We start from the raw sequence: 21,904 nt of genomic DNA, 5'->3' as shown, positions 1-21,904 counted from the left end.
GCCAACAGAGTTGCTCAGCAACACAAGGGCTGATACTGCCAACTTATCCAGAGCAAGCCCTCTGGCTCCCAAGAGGAGATGCTCTTACCTGACACTGTGTGCAAGTTCCATTTGCACTGAGCCATGGAGAGCTGACAGGGAAAACCAGAAGCCCCCAGCTCTCCAAGGTAAGAAGGGATCACCCACAGGGCTGTACCCCTGCATGCACCAAACAAAAAGAAGCACATTTGCCTGGCACAGCTGCCTGCAGCCTCCATTTACACATCCCATCCCAGCAAACAAGATCCTGGCACCAGCCTCGGTTGTCCAAAGCTGCAGGAGGGTTAGGTCCATCAGACTCTCCACTGTTTCCCACTAAGCTCTTGCCCTGAGGCAGACCTTGCAGGCAAGCAGAGGAAGCACAAACCTGCAGCTGCCTCTGACAGCACATTCACAGGCACAGAAACTCATCAGGATCCTTCTCCTGGATGAAAACAGGTCACCACTGAAGTTCCGCAGCCATCGCAGCCCAGAGCTGCAGGATTTCCATCACATCCCTTCAACTTCCAAATGCAGCTTTTTGGCAGCAGCAGGCCCTGATGCACTGGACACTCGTGGAACAGAGTTTGCTGTGTGTGGTGTCTCTCCACCAGAGCATGAGCCCCACAAGCCATGCCTGGAAGGACTGAAGGCAGAATGAAAAAGAGTTCATTCTTCACCAAGAAAGAAAAGTTTCATGAGGATTGAAAAGATGACAAAAGCTGCTTTGCTGTTGCAGAGCTTCGAGGGAAATGGGGCCAATTACAAAACCTGCCTGGGATTTAGCAGACAGCTGCTGGGAAAACGTGTTGATTTGTATGGAGAAAGAAATTAGGTTGGAGAGTTATTAGCAATAAAAGAGAGGAGCTTTCCATACTCTACACCCAAAGTCAATGCAAGTGTCTGTAGCACTTAATCCTTATCAACATCAGGTTGCCCAGGTGGAGCTACAGGCCCATCACCCTGGGGATCCCAGTGACTGCCCGGGGCTCAGGCTGGGCTCTCCATCCTGCTGTGGGTAGTTTCAGCCTCATCTTGCGACAGCAGAGCCTTTGCCTCTACCCCATGTGACTCTGTCTGAGCTTTCCTGCTCTTTAACACTACCTGCAGTGTTTTGATTTTCAGTTTTGCACAAGTTTTCACATCCAGGAAGGAGATGATCAGGCACACACGTCTTATCCTGTGCAAAGAAGCAGATCTGCTGCTCTAGTACCCAGCAACAGTGCTGAACACATGATGAGGTCCCTGCAACCCTGCTCCTGGGCCTCCAACACCTCTTGGGGACATCTCCCTTCTCCCGTAGGAATTATTCACCATCTGGGCTGACACATCCAGTTTGCTTGCTCGCCTGGGAGCTGGTTACCTTGCTGCTGGATAGCTAGTTCACCACAAAAAGGAACTGTACCTTTGGTATCCCTAAGCAGCAGGGGCACCTCTGGAAGGTCTGGGTCTTCATTAGTCTCCAGACAGTTTTCCATCCACAGCAGAAGGGAGAGGTTTCATTAAGAACAAGGTGAGCCATTCCCCAAGCAAGGCAGCAGCTAACAAAGGAAATTACTCAAAGTCACCTCCCAACACTTACAACTTAATTAAACAAGGATTCTTCCTCAGAGGCACCATCAGATTTCTGGAGCCATGCAAGAGCTAAGAAAAGACTGAGCAGCCTTCAGCCCCAGGGCTGCATTTGCAGGTTGAATTTCCAATGCCAGAGAAGGTCACTTCATTTTCTTGCAAATAGAGCTCATCAAGAGCAATGCTTCCCTGAAGGGTTTCCATTGCAGAGTGGTGCCAAAGCCCAGTGCTGCACCATCCCACTTGCACCCCTACATACAGGGCTCAGACCTGATGTCCCTCCAGCATCAGGGCAAGCACAGAGGGAACAGCATTTTAGATGAACACTTCCATGCTCCTGTATCCTTCTTTGAATACCTGCTACCTCCTTGCAGCTTGCAACAGGAGATCTGCTTGACCCACACACATTTCATCTCCAGCTCATAAAAGAGAAGACAAAAACTTATTTTACCAGGTGTTCCCAGCCTGGTGCTCCATTTCTTTCTGCACCACCAGACAAACCCATTGGCAGCTTTTCCATCTGCAGATACGTAATTTAAATGGAATTATGCCAGTAGCAGGGATCATGCTGTTCCCGTTCTATAGCCATGCTTTGGAAAATGGATGAAGATTTATTTAATATCAAATTCTGACTTTTCTCAGATCTGTCAGTACAGCTCCCTTGGCTTCAGCATAACTGAAGTGCTGGGTGCAACTGAAGGCAAGATCTAGCACACAGCACTCCGGAGTTATTAGCAGTGCATGAATAATCTGGATACAATGCCCTTTTAAAGCCAACAGCAGCATTAAAAGTGCAAAAACAGAGCCAGCAGAAGTAATTTTTCTGCTCTCATATAAGCACAGCCTGCTTTCCATCCGATGCCTCCGGCGAGCTCAGCACCGGGGAGCACCAAGTCTGGCTCACTGAACACACTCTGGACACCAGAGTTTGTGGATGTTGAGACCAAGGCAGGACCATCATCCCACTTGACTGCAAGGCTGCTTTGGCACAGCCAGCATGAAGAGGTTGGCCAGATGTCCAGGAGCCCCAGAACTTGGACCCTGCAGCCTCACAGTGCTGACAAGGCAGCCCACTGCCCACATCCCAGAATGGGAAGCACCTTCTCTTCCCACCTGACCACTCCAATGACTATCTTGTCAGCCAAATGAGGTGCTTGGTTTAGTCAATATGCAAGACAAGCCTGGCCAATTCATGCCATCCCATCAGGAGACAATTTTCCCCTTGGGGTGGAAGTCATTAGCAGATTGCACAATATTTCTGGCTGCAATTGGTCTGATTTTATCCTTCAGACACAAGCTCTCATTGTGCCTTTTTTTGCAAGATTAAAGTCCTCTTTGTTATCTGGAAAAGTACTTACAGTGTAATTAAGTCACCCAGTCCTTCATTTGATAAGGACTAAGCAGATTGAGTTCTTGCATTCCTTCCCTCCAAGGCATTTCCTTCTACATGCCTTCCAAGCTTTCAATATCCTTTCAAAAACCCTGATACCAAAGCTGTAAGAGTAATTTTTGCATTTCAGGCCCAAAGGGGGAAGAGATCACCTCCCTGCCCTTGCTTCCCACCCTGTAACCATTTCTCCTTCCCACCCAGCAGCAAGAGGCAGGGAGACATTCCCAATCTTCCAGCCCTTGGAGGCTCCTGTATTTCACTCCCTTGATAGCAGTGCTGCACACTGGTACTATCAGCCTGTGCAGGCATCCTGTTACAGCATTGCACTCTGATAACAGAAGGGTTTCTGTATCCAGGGTTACCTTTGGATGTGAAGGTGGAATCAGAGTGCTTAACCTTGCCTGTTCCCACCCCAGATCCTGCTGGATTGTTGGAATTATTGCTAACCCACCTTGCAGACCTTCTTCAACTAAACTCCCTCCCTCCTCATGCTGTCCCCTGCATGCAGGGCAGTTTGCTTGCAGGTATTTCAGAGTCAGCTGAGGAAAAAGCAAAAATCCACTCTTATTTTAGGAGCACAACAAGGCAAAAAAAGGAGTCTCTCTAGATGCATTAGGATAAAGTTATATTTGTGTCAAGTTGACACTGTGCAGCCATTTCTGCTGGAACAGCTTCTTGCTTAAATCTACCCATCCTTACAGCTACAGGCAGCTCTCAGCAACAGCTGAAGTGCCTGGAAAAAAAGGAAAATGAGGCTTTCTGGAGAAAGAAATGTGGCTGTTCACTTCGGTGGCATCACCTTCACTTTTTCAAGTCCTTTTTCAGGGCACATCGCATCCCAGCCTGTCCCCCATGTTCAGCCTGAGCACACCTTTTAGCTTCTAAAGCCTCACAGACGGACGTCAAAGGATTCCTAATGCCAGTTCTCAGGACTCTCAAGTGAAATAAATGAAATAAAAGCATTAATTTAGCTGCACACTAAGGTGAGTTGCTCTGAAGCCACATGTGAGGCAGAGCACAATCCTGGTGTGTGGAAAGTCACAGTGAGGGGCACAGCCCTTGCACCAAACTCTGCTTCCTGGAGTACAGCAGCACATGAGCAAGGGAACAGCTGATGGAGGAGCCAAGAAGCCACTCCAGGCTCAAACGAGGCTGCAGAGGGTCCATTTCCACCACGTTTTCTGTTCCTCAGTGCAGACACACACTGAACTGTTCACGCTAATTGAAAACATTTGTCTTTATTGTCTTTATTACCTTTTCCTCCTGTGAGATACCTTACACCTACACCCAAGGGGTGAAGTCTCAGTTCTGGTGTTTGAGGGAAGCTGAAACACCTCTCTTGAAAGGTTTGGTGGGTTGCAATAACCACAGGGAGGAAGTGCTGCTCTTGCAATTCCAAATCAGAGGCACCTGTCAACTGTTATTGTGAAGCTCAGTGTCCCCTGGGTGATCAACAGCAGCAGCTCTCAGAACATGAACTATTCCCCCAAATCAGGCAGGAGCTCTTCCAGCTTCTCCCAGGCAATCACAGCCAGCAGGGCTATCAACTTATTTCAGTTTTTAGCAACAGCTTTATGGGAATAGAGGGGGAAAGCAGCTTGGTTATTTGGAAAAGATTTATGGGACAGTCCCTGCACATGGAAAAGATTTATGGGACAGGAGCTGCCACATGCAATACTCCTCCAAATGTCCCTTGGCTACTTCACAGATATGAGTGGACCCCACATCTCTCCCAAGTGCCCCATCTAACACCTCTGCTGACAAGCATCTTTTTAGATGGCTAAAAAACCACCTTTGCTGGATAAGGTGAAAATTATCCTTCAGCATAAAGCCTTGTTGAAGAGTAAAAAACAGGTAACTGTCTTTAGAGGCTGGGACTGGTACAAAGATAACAGCCCCCCCCATGGGACTGGCACAAAGATAACAGCCCTTAGGCACTGAGTGTTTTTCAATTTACACAGCCATTTCAGTACAGAAATGTACCACTCTACAAAGCTGCCTTTTTAGTCCAAATGGAATCCAATCACATAAAATACCATGTACACATTTGAGAGAAAATTCTCAGGTTATAATTTTGAACCAAGAAGGAGTTACAGCCACAAAATGGCCTCGATGTAGGCTCTGAAAGTTGTGTAAAACTTCAAATGCAAGGATGAGCACTTGTTTGGGAAGTGGCTTTAAGTCTAGGTCAGCCCTGTGCAGGGGTGGCAAGAAGTCAGCCAGAGTCCTGAACAACTATTTAAGGTCCCCAAAGAACAGGGCTCACCCTGCAGTGGGACATTCAGAATCCAAGACTCTCTGGGCATCACACCAACCCCACCAGGCTCCCAGCTTGGCTCCTGAAGCCAGACATCCATAAGGGAAGGAGACCGAGGATATTGAGGGGGTTGCCAGTGTCATGTAGTGGCAAACCTTCTCCCAGCATTCAAGAGATGCTCTGGAGGGAGAGCTGGGCACCCAGCAGCAGACACAGCAGGGCAGAAACATGAGCACCAAACAAGGGAGTCAACAGTCATAATATGAAGTCTCCCAGCCCCTTCCTCCTCAGAGCAGAGCATGCCAGCCCCTCCAATCCACCCCACAAGTGTTGCCACGGGCCAGCTTTCAATGCAGCAGCTCAGCTTTCAAAGAGCATGAAGCATAACCCCAACCAACCTTACTTCCCACTCCCCAGTACCTGCTTCATGCCAGCTGCTGGCTGGAGACTCATCCCTTCCCACTCCATCCAATATCTGTGCTGGCAATTTGCTTCCCACAAGCAAAGGAATCAAGCAACATCCATTCTAGCCCTGTGTACCAAGAACAAATCAGCCCACTGTAAGTGCTCCAACTGAAGCTGTCTCAGCCTGTCACCACCACAGTGCTGTAGATGGGACTTAGTGTCCACAAGGCTGATTTGTTTGTTGGAGCTGTTAAAATATCATTATTCTAAATTCTTGCTCTAGCAAGTTAATTAAATTCAAGACTTTGGAGAGGCACACATCCGTGTTCCAACTCATCAGCGCAGAGACCTTCAAAACACAGGCAGCAACACAAAAGTTTAGAGGTCTCAGGGGTTGCTGCCACAGACACTGAGCACCTCTTCACCCTTTCTTAGCACATAATCACCCTCTGCTCCCCCTCTCATCCTGCTTATGGACTCAGCCTTAGAAGCAGCATAGCAGGAATTGTTCATCCCACTTGGTTTAGAGCCTGAGGTCTCAGAACAGCTAAGGAACAGCCTGGAGCTTCACCAGCTAATGAGACACTACAGAGCAGATCCTTAATCTCCCAGTTCCTTGTTTTAAACAACTTTTCCTCCTCCTCAATCCCCAGTACAAGCCAAAGACACCCTGGGTGTCCCGACTCAGTTGCTTATCTCTGACTCAAAGGCATGTCCCTGCCACATGTCTCCTTTCATGGAACACCCAGCAAGAAGCAGGTTTTTGAGTGCTTCTCCAGACCAAAGCCAGGGAAGACATTTCAAACAACCTGGTGAGTACAAAAACATCACAGAAGTTATGAAACTTGAGCAAGGAGCATAATCTATAGCCTTGAACTCTGCACAGTGAGGCTCCTTCACCCCAAGGCAGACACCCCAGTGTCAATCTGCAATCTGTTCAGGAGAACCACGAGCAGGATGCCAAGGCAAAGTGGGGAAATGAGGAAAGCTTCAGCCATTCTCTCCAGACAGAAATAACTCAGCATTTCTCCCAGCCTAGTGCAGCACATCACCGGGGTAAGAAAGGCTCCTGAATACTTCAGTCAATCTTGCTGGACTTAGTCCATGGTTCTCTGGTTTTCACATGTAATTAACAACATTCAGGTTCCACTAAACGATTTCAAATAAATCCTTGGATGACTAACAGACAGCAGCTCTAGAAAGTCACATAGTAGCATTTGAAGCTCAGATTCAGAGCATTATTTGGGGCTTCAGGTAGCTCATGGTGTACCACAAGCCTGCATAACTATATTATATCAGTTGTCCTGCTACAGAGCCCCTGGAATTGTCCTGCAGTCCATGGAAAAGCAGTTTCTGCCACAAACTTAGAGAGAAGGTGAAATTCAAGCTCCTCCATTTCTCAGCCATCAGGAGGCAGTGGTAGATACCAGTGAACCACAGCTCACACTGGTTATTGTTGAAGTATTAACTGCTTAATCCCCAAAGTCCTGTTCTCAAAGGCAGATTTGTTCAGTTTTTTTTCTTAAAAACCACTTTATACTTCCCAAGTCCAGCAGTGATAAGTGACAACCAAGGTTCAGCCCACAAACCTTCCTCAGTTATATCCTGTTTGGACAAAAGTCATTTTCCATTGTCCTGCCCAAACTCACAGCTTTAACTTGCTGTGGGAACGATCACAGGCATCACAAGCATCCTAAAGCAGGAAAGAATTTGCCAAAAACTCCCAGGTGAGCCTGGAAAACAGACTGATCTCACACCTCCCAGACAAGCTGTAACACCTGACACCATTACCTGCTTTGCATCCAAACCCAAGTCCTTCTGTGTGTGTTTAAGGTCTGCCAAATCCTGTTGAAATGGATCACCAAGCCTTCCCTTCTTACATTCTACTGTAAGAAATTTAAATTGCCTGTTGATGCTCTGGGAGCTCAGAATTGAGATATTTTCCACTATAATATAACTAAGCATAATATTAATTAGACAACTGCATGCTGAAGTACAGCTAACCTGTGATAACAGGTTTGTTGGACAGCAATGATATGAGCAGAGCTGAGCAATTGTGATACCACCACATGTACTGCAACACACACAAGAACTGAAGTACTTGCCAGCTTTAGGGAGTTTCATAGAATCACAGAATGATTTGGGTTGGGAGGCACATTAAAGATCATCTTATCCCAACCCCCTGCCATGGGCAGGGACACCTCCCACTAGACCAGGTTGCTCAAAGCCCCATCCAACCTGGCCTTGAACATTTGTAACACCCTTTTCTGTCCCAAATCACTTAGAGCATCTACACACAAATCCTCCTGATATCAAGACCTGCTTAATGGGTTGCAAGTTGAAGTGGATGGGGCATGTTATCCATCTCAGGCACTGTTTTCCAAGTGTTACCAGTTGTTGGCAAATAGATGAAGTCCGAGCCACAAACAGCTGAGGCACAGCTGGTTTTTGCAGAATTACTAAAATATTTCCAAACGCCACGCCAGGAACTGCAGGAGTTGTTAACACAGAGATTAAACAGGTAGCTGTACCTGGCAAAGCTGCTTAGCTCCAGCACAGAGCACACAATTCCCACCTGGCTGTGCCTCATGTGCTACATGAAACTAGAAAAACAATCCGAAGGCCAAACTTTCCTCTGTTTTCTCAAAAAATACTGAGACTCTTTACACTAAGTTCATCCAGGAGTTAACCACAAGGAACTTGTGAATATAGGGACTGCACCAACATGACTTGGACACAACAGAAAAGGACTGGAAAGATTCAAAACCATCCCCACACACCACAGCTCTGCTCTGTTTGCCCCTGGAACAGGGTCAGGAACAGGAGGGAGGGCCAGGAGCAGGCTGGCTTGTTCAGAAGAGGCAGCCAGCCCCTATTTTTAATCCTGAGACACTTTTTACACTGTATTACCATTTTTTTTCATCCCCTGGAGAAAAAAAGACATAAAAAAAAAAGAACAGTTGGCAAACCCACCATACTTACCTGCTCCAAGAGCTCAGGGTGCACAGCACTGGTTTATTCTGTGTTGTGTCTCTCCAGTCAAATCAAGCCCTTTCTTCCTTGGGGCGAGGAGCAGCTTTGGCCTCCACCATCAGCTTCCTCCATGGCTGCTTGGGAGCTGCACGTGCCATCCAGACAACAGGAGCTGCATCCTGGTGCCACACACCCATGGTTTTCCCCTCTGGTACCCTCCAGGCTCACAGGCCCACATCCATCCCTGTTTGAGCTCCCAAGACACCCTGAGCAGACCATTCACTCACAAAGCCAGGTTTTGCCACTGCTCAGCTCTGTGACCATTATTTTAGCTCCTTATCACAACCCTGTCCACAAACAGTCACTGCAGACAGCCCAGGACAGTCTCCATCAGCTGCTTCACTAAAATGCATTAGGGTTCTACCCCATGCAAACAGAAAAAGACCCATAATCTAACAAAAGAAACCCACTGTGGTGACCACAGTTATGACTTCAAGGCAGCTGTACAGAAACCTAACACTAAAAATCCTAACTCAAATCTAGAAGAATATCTAAAGAGGAAAACGAGGTCCCCCTCACCCTCCATTTATAAGGGGAGAATAGGAAGTGCAGCCCCCAGGACCACCCACACCCAGCTGATGACACTTAGAATTAGGGCTGATAAGAGGATTCAGCTGGGGAGAACACGAGTCCCACCGTGAACAAGGCTCTGCTGGTGCCCCTGAGAGGAACAGGACGTCCCCCCACCACATGACAGCTAAAATCCCAGTATTGAAAAGAAACACAAACTGAGATTAGTCTTGACATTTCTGGGGCTTGTAATCACAGTGGGTGACAAAAGCAAATTCTGGATCAGAGCCTTTCCCTGAGCAATTTAAACACATCTATTTTAAGGGAAGGCTGAGTTAAACAAAGGGGTGACAGCCCGAAAGTTGAAAGCCACAGGATGTGGAGTCCTGGGATTATATGATAATTAGGCAGTCCAAGTAATCTCCAAGGTATGTGATTTTTTTAGGAAATCAGGGTGGAAAAGCGCTGCCACTGCTGCCCCTCACACTGTCTGTGTCCTTGTCCCTTGTCCCCCTGCATGCTGTAGAGGGGCACTGCTGGCCAAAATCACTTGACCCCCTCGCAGGGTGAAGGCTCAATTCAGGAGGAGGAAATAATCAGGCAGGAAGTGAAAATTAAACCACACAGTGGAAAATGGATGGGAATGGCTTTTGCATTCATCTGCCTACGCTGGCATCTTGTCAAAGGGCTTTTATTGGGAAACCACGGCTGGAACCAGGGACTCCGGGGGGGGGGAAAGCTGTGTTTTTCCTGCTTGAGGCTCAGTGCCTCCTGTGATTTATCCCGCAGCAACAGGAGATGGGTTTGAGGTGAAACTTGAACTTTTGGTGTGTTTCCCCATCCCATTTGTTCATGCCTCCCCCAAGCAGCAAATCCAGCCGTGTCAGCAGAGGCACGAGGCCGTGTTGCAGAAGATTCTCGTGTTTCCCAGCCCAGCCGGACTGGTACCCGCTCCAGGTAGCCCGATGACACTGGCACCGCTGGAGCGTGAGCCAGGAGGAACAGTGACACCCACTGAAAGGAGAATCCTTCTTCCCTAGCACCGCTGGCTCCGCTCCGGGGGCTGCAGCACATGGGAGAGAGCTCAGCCCAGCCCGGGGGGCTCCGGGAGGAGAGGCTGGGGCTGCCCCGTGTGTGATGCAGCCAATTCCAGATGCTTCTGGGGATGCAGCCACTTGCAGATGCTTCTGGCTGGTTCCTCATGAACAGCCCCACGGCAGGGCACGGCTGAGCCCATCAGTGATGCTGGTGATGCCTCTGGGCAAATGCCTTAAAGAAAGGGCAAAATGCAGTGAGGGGAGAGTGTGAGACAACCCTGTGAGCAGCATGGTCAGGGGGAAGAAGAGGTGGTCCAGGTGCTGGTGTGTTCCCTTAAGCCCCAAATGGTGCAGATATCCAAGCCTGTGACTAACGTTAATTGTAAATATATTCACTTTTTTTTTTTTTTACTTAAATCCAGCCTGTTTTACCTGTGTGGGTTATCGGTGAGCGATCCCACTGCCTTTATCCCAACCCACGAGCCGTTTCGCCTCCCCTTCTCCCCATCCCCGCTGCGGAGCGGGCAGTGGGAGCGGCAAGCGGTAACCCAGGGCAGCTCAGCCCAGTGGGTCTGGGTCAAAGCCCCGGGGCAAAACTCCCTGCACATCCCCGGAGCCCTCCCCGGTGCTGGGTGTCCCATTCCCTACCCGTTTCCCATCCCGCTCCCGTTCCCCTTCCCGGTGCCCGCCGCTCGCAGTCCTCCGCGCCGCCAGGGGGCGCGCTGGCGCCCGCCGCGCTCTGTGGGCGCTCCTGCCCGGCGGCGGAAGGACGCGCTGATGGAGCCCGGCGGGTCCCGCCGCTTCAGGTGGGGACGGGCGGGGAGACCGGGGCGGCCTGGGGGGGCAGCGGGGGGACCCGCAGTCCGGGGAGCCTGGAAGGGCACCGGGGGTGCCCGGGCTGGGCGGCCGCAGCGGGGTGTCGGGCCCTCTCCCCTCACCACCCCCTCTTCTCTGCCCCCTTAGCACGGAGGAGCGGCCGGCGGGTGGCGGCCCCGAGGCCCCGCGGTGCTCCCGCGGGCAGAAGGATTTCCTCCCCGACGGCTCGGCCCGCCAGGCCGAGAGGCTGCGGCGGTGCTGCGAGGAGCAGTGGCGGGTCCTGTCCGAGGAGCGCGTGGAGCGGCCGTAAGTCCGGCCCTGGGGCTGGGCATGGCTTGGTCCCCGGGAGGGGTGATGCAGGGGGGGCAGAGCTCAGCTCACGGGGTATTATCGGTAGGATCGAGCTGTCGTAGCAGGGAGGTGTTAGTTAGCACAGTAAGTCCCCTCTCAGTTCAGCTGCACACAACTTTCCCTGTCTGGAGCAGCAGCAGCAGGGGACACAGACTGGCCCTTCCTGCAGGAGCAGAGGGACACGCTGGCACACCTGTGGCTGTTCAGAAAGTCCCTCAAGGGGCTTCTGTTTTTCACAGGTGTGTGTATAATCCTGTAGGTACTTGCAGACAGCAGCCACTGTCCTCTTGGGCATGGTTCGAGTTACAGAGCACATTGTTGATGCTCCTGTGTGGCCCTGTGCTGATTTGTCTGGCTCTCAGTGTCCCTGGTTTATCAGTTTTGGTGGTTTCAACAACCCTGCCAGTGTCTGGAGCTTATCACTCCTTGGGAGATGTTCACACACTGCCTCTCAACACACACTTTCTCTGTTTGGCCTGCAGCTATTGATTTTTCCCTGTGAGTCCCTGTGGGTGGGATACAGCAATTTGAGTGTGTCTTGGCAGCAGCTGAACGATTGTATGATACAGAATCACAAAATGGTTTTGGTTGGCAGGGACCTTAAAGATCATCTTGTTCCACCCCCTGCCATGGGCAGGGACACCTTCCACTATCCAGGTTGCTCCAAGCCCCGTCCAACCTGGCCTTGGTCACTTCCAGGGATGGGGCAGCCATAGTTTCTCTGGGCAACCTGTGCCAGGGCCTCACTATTCATATATCCTGGCTTAGGCCATGCATCTCCAGCAGGCTGCTATAGCCTATGGACATGCATTTGTGGTGCTGACTGAAGGCACTTTTAACTAGTTGGTGATAATAAACCATTCAGCTGGTGCTGCCTCATCCAGGGGATGATGTCTTTTTGACATCTTACCCTGTAAAAATGCCACCTTACCCTGTAAAAATGCTGCCTTTTGACACCTTCCTGAGCTCATTGTGTTGCTACTCTAGGAGCTGATTGTAGGACACACCAGTGGTGACAAACTAATCTTTAACTTCTCAGGGGGAATCAGGTAAAAGCTGAGTGGAAGCCAGGACAGGGCATCGTGGAGCTGCTATCCCCTGCGGTGAGTTGCTACAGAGTGTATTCAGTGCCATCACCTCCTGCTGCCTCACAGATTCCTTAATTTGCTTCTTGAAATGGGAGGGAGCCTGGTTGTCAGCAGGGAACAGCCAGGGCCCATCAGGGATTTGTGCTTCTGTTCCAGGGGAAGTTCTGGCACACCATGGGGTTCTCGGAGCGAGGCAAACAGTGCTTGCTGCCTGAGGAAGCTCTGTACCTGCTGGAGTGTGTAAGTAGGATGGGGGCATTGGGTCTTTACTGAGTGATTGCAGGAGCTGTAGCAGCTGATAAACACCTGGTTCTCAAGGAATTGTCCCTTTTCACATGTTTTCGTGGGTTCATCCCTTGTACTCTGGAGCAGCCTCTGTGTCACTGGCAGTGTAGTTGGATTGGTGGCCAGTTTATTCAGCTGGTGTCATGTTTAACTCACTTAAGAGGTCTTTGGGGCTGCTGCTTGGGATTTCTTCCATTATATATGGCAGAGAGAAATTTAAATATGACAGAAAGAAATTTACATGTGGCAGACAGAGGAGTGAGACCAGGCTGTGTTCAGTGCTCCTCTGCTTGCAGAAATACTGCTTAGGGTTCACTTGGATTTCTTTGCTGTAAAGAGTGGGTTTTTTGTCTCTCCACCAAAGCCTTTTATCAGTAGAATAGGTGCATTGGTATAAAGGGGAACTTTTATCCCTTAGCAAAACTGAAACAGGTTATGGGCATCTGATGCCATCCCTTAAATCCTAACAGCAAAGGTCAGGCTTTTTTACCTCTGGCATTTTGATGAATAGTTTGTAAACAAACTGATGACAATAGTTTAGTGAGTTGCTGACTATAGAATCTCTCCCCAAAAGCAGAAAAGATCAGTCAGATGCCATCAGCCCATCCCATGGGAAAGGTGTGGTTCCTAGTGTTTAGTTTTCTTTATGAGTAACACAATTTATAAAACAAAAAAGGGGAGAAAAAGAGGCGTAACCTAAAGCTGCCTCCTGGAGGTTGGTTTTCCTGTTTCACCTCTTCCCTGGGGAAGCTACCTATGGGATCTCTTGGGCTGCAGTAAATGCTTCCAAGGAGGCACCAATTGATGACATCTAAGGATACCACCAATTCCTCTGCTTCAGCTCTCTCAGCTGTGCAGGTCATAAATATTTTTGTGATTGTGCTGTGTCCTGAATCACTGAGATCATCAAAGTTAAATTATCTCTCAAAACAATGATTATTTTATCAGTTGAGCATTTTGCTCCCAGCTGCATCCTCCAAACAGATGCAGCACTGGAGCAGGAGCTGAGAGCCGGAGGTGGAAACTTCTTACCTGGTTGATAAACCCAGGGCATGGAGGAGCTGGGCATGGGAGAGGGACTGTAAGTAATCCAGGTTGGCAAATGGGGAGAGATGGATATCATGTCAGGGAGGGTGCTGGGACCAGCTGTCAGGACCAGTGGGAAGAGACTGGTGTGAGCTTGCACAGATTTGTTCCCTGTGATTCTCTCACACCAAGCTTTTGCCCTGCAGGGCTCTGTCCAGCTCTTTTTCAGGGATCTGCCCATGTCAATCCAGGAAGCCTATGAGACCCTGCTGTGCCAGGAGACAATGAGCCTGTCACATTACCAGGTGTGTTGGGATCTCCAGCTGTTGCAGGGAGGGTGAAAGCAGAGTCCAGCCTCTGCCACACAACCTCTTCTAGTGACTGGAAGCAGAGTAGGGCAGTGAGGGAGGGGAGGGATGTCATTCACAGTTGTTCCCACTCACCTTCGTCCTGTTTCCCCACTTTTGCTTTGGGCCCTAACCCTGGCGTTTTCTCTGCTGCCAGTGCCACACTGTTCACTCAGCTGTGGCGAAACTGAAGTAACTTGTTTGGGTTTAGGGTTGTCATTTAACCCTCTTGCTTTCCTTTGCTCTAAGGTGTTCAGCCACTTGAAGCAACTGGGTTATATTGTACTGAGATTCGACCCCAGGTAACCAACTTTTCCTTTCCCCGCTGCTTTCTCCTTTCTGAAGGCCCTGTGCCCACTGCTGGCCCCAGGGAACAGCAGAGAAGAGGACTTTGGCCCTGCATTCCATCTCTGGGGAGAATTAAAAGCTAAAAGTGGCACTCTACCCTTCCTTGCTCCTCCCTCTTGAGGAGGTGATTGGGAACATGAAATGGGGCATGAACTGAGGACCATCCTGGTCCTGCCTGGGGATTTTCTGTGCCTTTTGTTTCTGTGTCCTGGGGACTGAGCAGAAGGCTAGTTCCACTACCTCACCCTGCTCTCAGCCTCTGTGTTGGTGTTTCCTTTCAGCACTGTCCCGTCTCCCTACGAGAGGCAACTGAACTTGGAAAGTCACTGCAAGAGCTCTGGGAAACACCATCGCAAAAGGAGGAGGAGTTCCAGCCCCCGGTGAGGATGTGGCCCAAAGCCTTCTCCCATCCTCTCCCAGGCCATGCTGGCTCAGGAACAGCTAATTTGCTGCAGGCCCTTGTGCTGTGGTTGATCTTATCTGGTGCAATTGCTCTTGGCTGTCCCCAAGCAGTGGAGCGCTTTTCTTGAGCACTTTGCAGTGTTCCCTTTTGTCACATGTGTACTTCATCTAGGGCTAAGAGGGGCAAACTGCTCCTGAGCCCCACAGCTGTGGTGCTGAGGTGCCAAAACAGAAGAGTAGAGAGGTCAGTGCAAAAGAAACACGGGTCAGGTGTCTCCTCTTGCTCTTGTAGTGGGAGCACAGGTACCCCATTCACATCTTGCACTTATCCACCTCCTCAGTCCAACTTACACGCCAGGACTCTACAGCAGAGGGCACCTGGGGTTTGCATGTGGCCTCTAGATGTTGCCAAAATGTCAACAGAAACTGGCAGATTTAGTGATTTTGCTAATAATTCTGGCAGCTCCCAGGAGGTGGCGTCAGCCTTTCAGAAATGGGGAGGAGAGGCTGGGCTGCGAGTCCCTGTTAACTGTAAATCAGTGCCTGAGGAGTTGTGAAATTGTAGGAACTGGGAGATTAAACTGCTGGTCTAAGAATTGCCCCACCTTCTCTGGAACCAGAGACTGACTCTCACACCAGTAAGAGGTGCTGGCAGGCAGATTTCTGCCTGGCCTGTGCTGCTTTGGCTGATGTCCATGTTTGCATGGAGGTGTTTGGGTCAGTGGAGTGTGGAGGCTGCATGGCAGGTTGGGAACGTGTGTCTGTACAAATCAAGGCTGGGATTCTCTTGGGCATTGAAGTCAAACCTCATGCAAGACTTCGGAAAAGTTTATTCTGCCTTTGGTATTCACTGCTTTTGGCCTGCTTTTCTCCCTTCTTATTTGTCACACGAGCCAAGAGGTTGTTGCAAGGGTTTGCAGACCTGCCTGGGGGTTCCTGCCACCTTTGCTGTTCTTCCTTCAGGCTTGGCAGGCTGTATTTTTCCTGTTAGCAGGGAGGGGGCAGGATTCAAAGGAAATCAAGTTCCACCACATGCTCTCCCTGTCTTTTATGCTGCTGTTTCTGTCTTTAGGTCACATGAAAAGAAACATAAGGTATCTGAGGACCTTCCAGGAGCTGAAGGGACCTCCAGCAAAGATGGAGATGACTGTGGAGACTCCGTGTGCCTTCCCATGGATGAAAAGCCCTTGTCAGTGCAGCCAAAGGAATCAGAAGCTGGCAGTGCAGAGCAGGAGTCCAACCCAGTTCCTCTTGATACAGGACAAAAGAACTCTCTGAGTCCCTCCAGCAGCCAGGCTGAAGACCACAAGGAGAGCAGCAGTGGCACCCGTGCACCCCGCTGGGATTTTACCACCATCACCTTTCCAAACGTGGCCCCAGACCAGCCGTGCACACACCTGCCCTCCCCTGACAACAGGCTCCTGCCAGAGAACGTGCCAGGGAGGGAGGTCGATGTGGTTTCCTGGTGCACACGCATCAACCAGAAACAGGAGAAGCTGACCCGGAAGGAGAGGAGGCAGCGGGAGAGGGAGAGCAGGTATAAGAGCAGCGTCAATGCCGACCAGGAGGTGAGGCGCTGCTCCAACTGGCAGGAGTACAAAGCCCTTTTGGAGCAGAGGAGACAGCAGAGGGTTTGGAAACGACCGTCACATCTCTGGGACCAAGCTGTCACACCACTTCTGCGGCCAGATGAAGCTACCTCGTCAGGTAGTGGCTGTGGGAACTCGGCAGGGACCATTCTCCCCCCAGCTCTGTGAAACAGCGCCTGGTATGCAGCAGCAAAAGGGATGACATGGAGAAGCTGAACATCAGTTCAGGGGACAGTGCTTTGAGCAGGAGAATCTTTCTATAGCCCACTCAAGTGCCAGGATAAACAGGGCCTTGGGAGGTCCTCTAATCCATTCCCCATGTCCTGCTGTATTGCAGTCCTTCCTGCTAGGCTGTTAGGCATGTGCAATCAGGGCCAGCAAGATGCAAAGCAACTGCAGGGTGTTCTGGGCTGTGTGCTGGGAGGAGATGAGGGAGTCGAGGTCTTTGAAGTAGCCAGTGGTGACTGTGGTGCTGCCAGCCATTGTCGGGGGAGGAAGGCTCGTGGGTGGTGGTGGAGTGCTTGGAGTGCCCTGGGAGGGAAATTGCTGGTCTGATCCTTTCCTGTTCCTTCTCCCTCCAGCTGCGCTCCTCCAGCAGATCAGTGTGCTGCAGCCCTCCCACATCCTGGATGGAGCCTCCCGGTTAGTATCCAGCCAGTCAGCTCGTAGCTGTTTGGGAGCAGGGGTGTCTTGTGACTGTCCCTGCTTGTGAGGTCTATGAGACGCTCACAGCAGCAGTTTGGGAGCTGCCTGGCATCCAGAGTGACAAGAGAATCCAGTGCTCTGCTCCATGGCCCCCTTGCATTTGTAGTGAGGGGCTGACATTTCCATGAAGTACCAGGTCTTGCAGCAAGGGATCCAGGGCTTTCCAGGCCAATTAAAACAGCAGGGTTGCTCGCTTATCCTGCTATTCCCCCTCTGCACCCAAGCCTGGTAATCTCCCTCAGAGGTTTGGTTTGGTTTCACCTGTACCTCATCCCTGGAATGTGCTGCCATCCCAGCTGTGGTGGATATAAAACCCTGGCTTTGGGACTTTGGTTCTGCACCTGCCTCAGAGTCTGTGCAGTGCTTGTGTGCAGTCCCTGCAGTGCTTTGCTCCCGTCTCTGTTAGTGCTGCTTCTTGCAAGGGGCTCTGCAGAGAAGGGAGTGGGGCAGATGTGGGGCAGGATCTTGCTCTGGTCTGTCTACAGGAAAGCTCTGGAAAGTAATTAGAACAGTTGCAAGGTCAATCCTTTGAGGAGTGAAGCCTTTCAAAGGGTCCAGACTAGTCAGGGCTCAGGAGTTTCTTCTGCCTCTTTGCTCTGCTGTACGAGTACCCTACAGTGTTTCTATCCCATGCTTATGTGGGTGTGTTCTCTTCTGCAGGCTGCAGGAGGACCCAGAGGCCATGAAGATAGACTTCAATGTGTATCAAGCAGATGCTGTGTCCAGGTTTAAGAAGACAAACCCTGGGAAGCCATATGTCAGGATGTGTGTTCGGAGGTACCCATGAATCTTATGCTGTTTTCTGGCACATTGCAGTTGCTGTTGTGGAAATGAAGTCCTAATGATCTGTAAATGAGCCAGCACCTTGTGAGCTTTACAGATCATCAGAGTGGAGAGTGGTCCTGCCTAGAATTTTTCTTTCAGTTCCTCCTTTGTTGGAGGCTGTGGCTGACAATTCCCCCAGCCCTTGCACTCAGCTCACACTGTTTGGTCATCTGGTTGCTGCTCATGTCTGAGTATTAGTGGGAGTCAGGAATAAAAAGCCACAGCTGTTTTTATGCAATGCTTGTGAAACTCAGGTAGAGCTGAGTTTCAAGGGAGATGTATGGCCCCTGAATCCTCAGTCAGTGCAGATCCCTATGGATTTCTGCAGAGATGAACCTCCCTAGAGCTTGCTACAGGCTCTGGGCTACGGCTTCAGTATTTTGATCTTTGTTAAGTGTAACTTTAAGATCAGTATGAACAGAGGGTAGGTGTCCTGTTTCTTGCTGGATCCAGAACCTGATACTTAAACTCCATATCCAGGTACAAAGTTCAGTGTCTACCTTTTCTCATTTTGCTACATTAAACCTGTACCTGTGCTCTCTGCAGCTGTAGTAGACAGAGCAAGAAAGTTTTACAAAGGTATATCATGAGCAGTAGGATGATCCTTGTTGCAAAGAATACTTTCATTGATGAGCAAACAGACTCTATAGAATTAAAAGGAGGGAAAAGCAGGTCAGATGTTGATCCCAGCAACCTAAAGATCTTCCCAGCACAGAGGTATTAGGATTGCACTGGGCTGGCAATGTGCCAATATCCCTGTGAGCCGCATCTGATAGGCACAGTGGGGAGCAGTGTACAGTTGCCCTTGTTTTTTTGGCAAAGGATTCAACAGCTCCCAGTTCCCGGCATGCTGTGTATTCACTCTCAGGGCTGGCAGCCTCCTGCTTTGACTGGAAGGGGTGTGGAGGATCACTACCAGCTCTTCAGGCCAAAGGGAGCTGTTGTGATGGCTGGCCAGGACAGCTTTGCCTCTGTGTTCCTCTTGCTTTGAGAACAAACAGGATGTTTTTATTCTCCCTGCAGCTTTGATGAGCAGATCCCGTCCCTGCGGGCTCTGAAGCAGGTGACGTACCTGAGCGGGGACGTCCCGCTGGTCTTTGCGCTGGTGGATCACGGAGAAATCACCTTCTATTCACTGAAGGAATTCAAGTTGCCTGTTGATGTTAGTCACTGAAGCTGCTGTCACTTGCAGGAATGGTATGGGATAAAGGGAAGAGCTCTGCTCAGGATTTGTTGTCCTGATCAACCAAATATTACAGAAAACAGAACCTGGAACCTTGGGTAGTTGATCACTTTGTGGCTGTAACAGACTTCACCCGCCCAGATGGCTCAGGCATAATAGCATGATTTACAGCAAACAAGTGTGTATGGCTTAGCTGGGCATTTCTGGACTGGAGTAAACACGTCTTTGTTCTTGAAGCCACTGGTTCTCCAGCTTTCTCACCTTGTGGACTACCAGTCTGCCTTTTTGTGTCATCTTTTGCTGACTGTGGACCATTAGCAAACACCTTGCTGGTGATCCTTGTCACATGTTAAGAAGCACTGTGCTACACCAGTTGAATGGAGTGTCACTGAGGTCAGCTGGGGACAGAATAAGCTGATCAGTGGTGGTGTCCTGAGCCTCTGTCATTCAGCTCTGCCAATGACCAGCAGATCAGATTCTGATCTGAAAAAGGCACGGCCATAAACTCAGTCACCTGGAGTAAAGTTTCCAGACACTCGAGAGCAGGAAAGTGTGCCTTGAACACAACTTCATCAGGCAGAGGTCACGGAAAGCCCCAGAGCATTGCAGATGGCACCTCGGCCTCGTGCTGCAGCAGCTGTGCTAAACCATGTTAAAGTTTGACCAGCACTATCAGCACACTGTCTCTGATAGTCTCACCAGGGCTGAACTGCAGCCTCTCTGTTTCAGCCCAACATCCTTTTTCCTGGCTGTGGATCCTTGTTATTTCTCTTGCAAGTGAGAGACCCCTCAGTAAAGAAAAAAGGTACAAATTCCTAATGAGCCTTCCAGTCCTGTGGCTGTTGTCCTCCAAACCAAGAATATCATTGCTTTCCACCAGGATATCTTGGTACCAAATTTGCTTTAGCCTTAATGCAAAAAGTACCAGGCGCCAGAAAGTCTGCTCAGTGAATGGAAGTGAGCTGAGCATGGCTGTGTTTGGTACCAAGATTGTCAGAGCTGTAAGAGCAACTGGTTTAGATGTGTTTTATTTGCTATTTTTTTAATTCCTTTTGGAGATGTGGAGAAGGCTAAGCAATAAAAAAATCTTTTTCCAACAATGCAAGCTCCTCATTTTGGTCCTTAATTCCCCTAGAAATGTTAAGTTATGTACAGGGAGACTCTGTGGAGGCTACTGGGAGCCCAGTAGCAGCAGCTGGTGAGCGCCTGCTCAAGGTCACACAACCCTGCTCCTACGCCCGTGTGTGTTTGGATCCAGCTGCTGTTCCCTGGCAGGGCAGTGTGACTCAGAGCCTGGAGGTGTCCCTACATCCGCCTGCAGTTCCTGTCGGCACACCGCTCTTCCTCCTGCGTGGTCAGAGGTATCGTAGCCCAAGGTGGCAGGGCTCTGCTGCCAGCGCTGCGCCTGGTCCGGTTTCACACACACACACACCCCGCTTATCAGATGCTGGAAGTCGGCGGGGCTCTGCTGAGGTGAGGGTCTGACGGCTCCTCCCACACTCCCTCCCCTTCCTCTTCCTCCTTCCAGCCCCGCTTTGGCTCCGACAGTCCTCTTCAAAGCCGGGGTTGGCAGCTCCACCTGCCCTCAGCACTCTCCCAGACTGTTTTACAGATTAAAGGCAGTGGGGAGTTTCTAAGAACAGGCGCAGCCAGGAGAGCTCCAGCCTGACCCACAGGGCTCATGTTTGTCCTGGAATTAGGTCAAACTCACTCCTGTTGATTTCAATCAGTCTCACCTCCTTATGCCAAGGTGGAATTGTATCGATGAACTCTAGGAGAGCCACCCAGTGAGTTTCGCTGGGGCAGAGACTCCCTGATTCAGCAAAAGACAATTACAATTTAATAACCACTGCAGGGAGGATTGAGAAACTGTGGCTGCCTTGCTCAGCACCACAACATCTGACAGTGCCTTTACCAGGATGGGAGCACGATGCAGACTGATACCACTGCTCCACCTTGGCCTGCGATGCGCATCGGCTGGGTGTTGCAAGAAGACGACAGAAATAAATACTTTTGAAAAAACATTACTTTTGGAAGCGTGGGTGAAACACTGACTGTTCCTGGCCCCTTGTCAGAGGTAATTCCGAGCTTTTACGTGGATGCAGAGAGGTCGGCAGACCTTGGGCTGCCGTGGCACGCTGCATAGGTGCAGATTCCTCGCTCAGCTGTTGTTTCCTGCCGCAGGACACGGGCTGGCTGCTGCAGCAGCAAGAGCAGCCGTTGTGTTCCTCTCTCCGGCGAGGGCTCCGACTTTCCGAAAAGTCTTTCTGTTTCTTTGTCACGGCAGGCCGGGGCTGGAGGAGGGCGCTGTGCCGGCCCTGGAAGCGGCTTTCCCTGCTGGTTTTCCCGGCTGGATTTCCCGGTGCCAAGGCCGGAGTCGATGCCCGCTCCCCGCGAGCCGCGCGGCGCGGTGCCGCTCTCTGATTGGCTGCGGCGGGCTGGGCTACTGAATTATTCATGAGCGCGCCGGATGAAAGCGAGGCGGGGCCGCGGCCGGGCTTGATTTGCATGCTAGGCCCCGCCCCAGAGGTTGTTTGCATAGCGCTGTCCCGCCCCCAAGGGGCGGGGCCGCTGCCGGTCCCGCCCCCGCCGCGCCCCTCCCGGAGGTGCCCGCGGAGCGAGGCCGCCGCGCAGCGCGGGGGGAGCGGGCGCGGAGCGGAGCGCGGCCGGGGCGGCCCGGCCCCAGCCCCCGCAGGTGAGCGCCGCTCGCTGGGGCC

General features: G+C 50.8%; 2 protein-coding genes across 3 annotated transcripts in view; both read left to right on the top strand.

Annotated features, from left to right (window-relative positions):
* The first annotated feature begins 10,150 nt into the window (after window positions 1–10,150).
* TSEN54 (tRNA splicing endonuclease subunit 54) lies at window positions 10,151–20,287 on the top strand. Its single transcript, XM_027691829.1, has 11 exons — window positions 10,151–10,172; window positions 11,029–11,344; window positions 12,429–12,492; window positions 12,634–12,717; window positions 13,995–14,093; window positions 14,385–14,437; window positions 14,765–14,863; window positions 15,958–16,592; window positions 17,056–17,116; window positions 17,840–17,956; window positions 19,028–20,287. The coding sequence occupies exons 1-11, from the start codon at window positions 10,151–10,153 to the stop codon at window positions 19,176–19,178; spliced, it is 1,701 nt and encodes a 566-aa protein (XP_027547630.1). The 3' UTR covers window positions 19,179–20,287.
* Window positions 20,288–21,840: 1,553 nt separating this feature from the next.
* Window positions 21,841–21,904, top strand: part of LLGL2 (LLGL scribble cell polarity complex component 2) — a 33,173-nt gene continuing 33,109 nt past the window's right edge. The window contains exon 1 of one of the 2 annotated variants that reach the window (XM_027691731.1): window positions 21,841–21,882. The gene's annotated coding sequence lies outside the window, so the exon portion shown is untranslated. The remainder of the gene's footprint in view (window positions 21,883–21,904) is intronic. The other variant, XM_027691729.1, reaches the window with a different exon arrangement.

Source organism: Neopelma chrysocephalum, unplaced genomic scaffold (assembly GCF_003984885.1).
Source record: "Neopelma chrysocephalum unplaced genomic scaffold, ASM398488v2 Primary Assembly neopelma1_84, whole genome shotgun sequence".
In the NCBI taxonomy this organism is placed as follows: Eukaryota; Metazoa; Chordata; class Aves; order Passeriformes; family Pipridae; genus Neopelma; species Neopelma chrysocephalum.
This window is presented reverse-complemented; position numbering and strand designations above follow the sequence as displayed.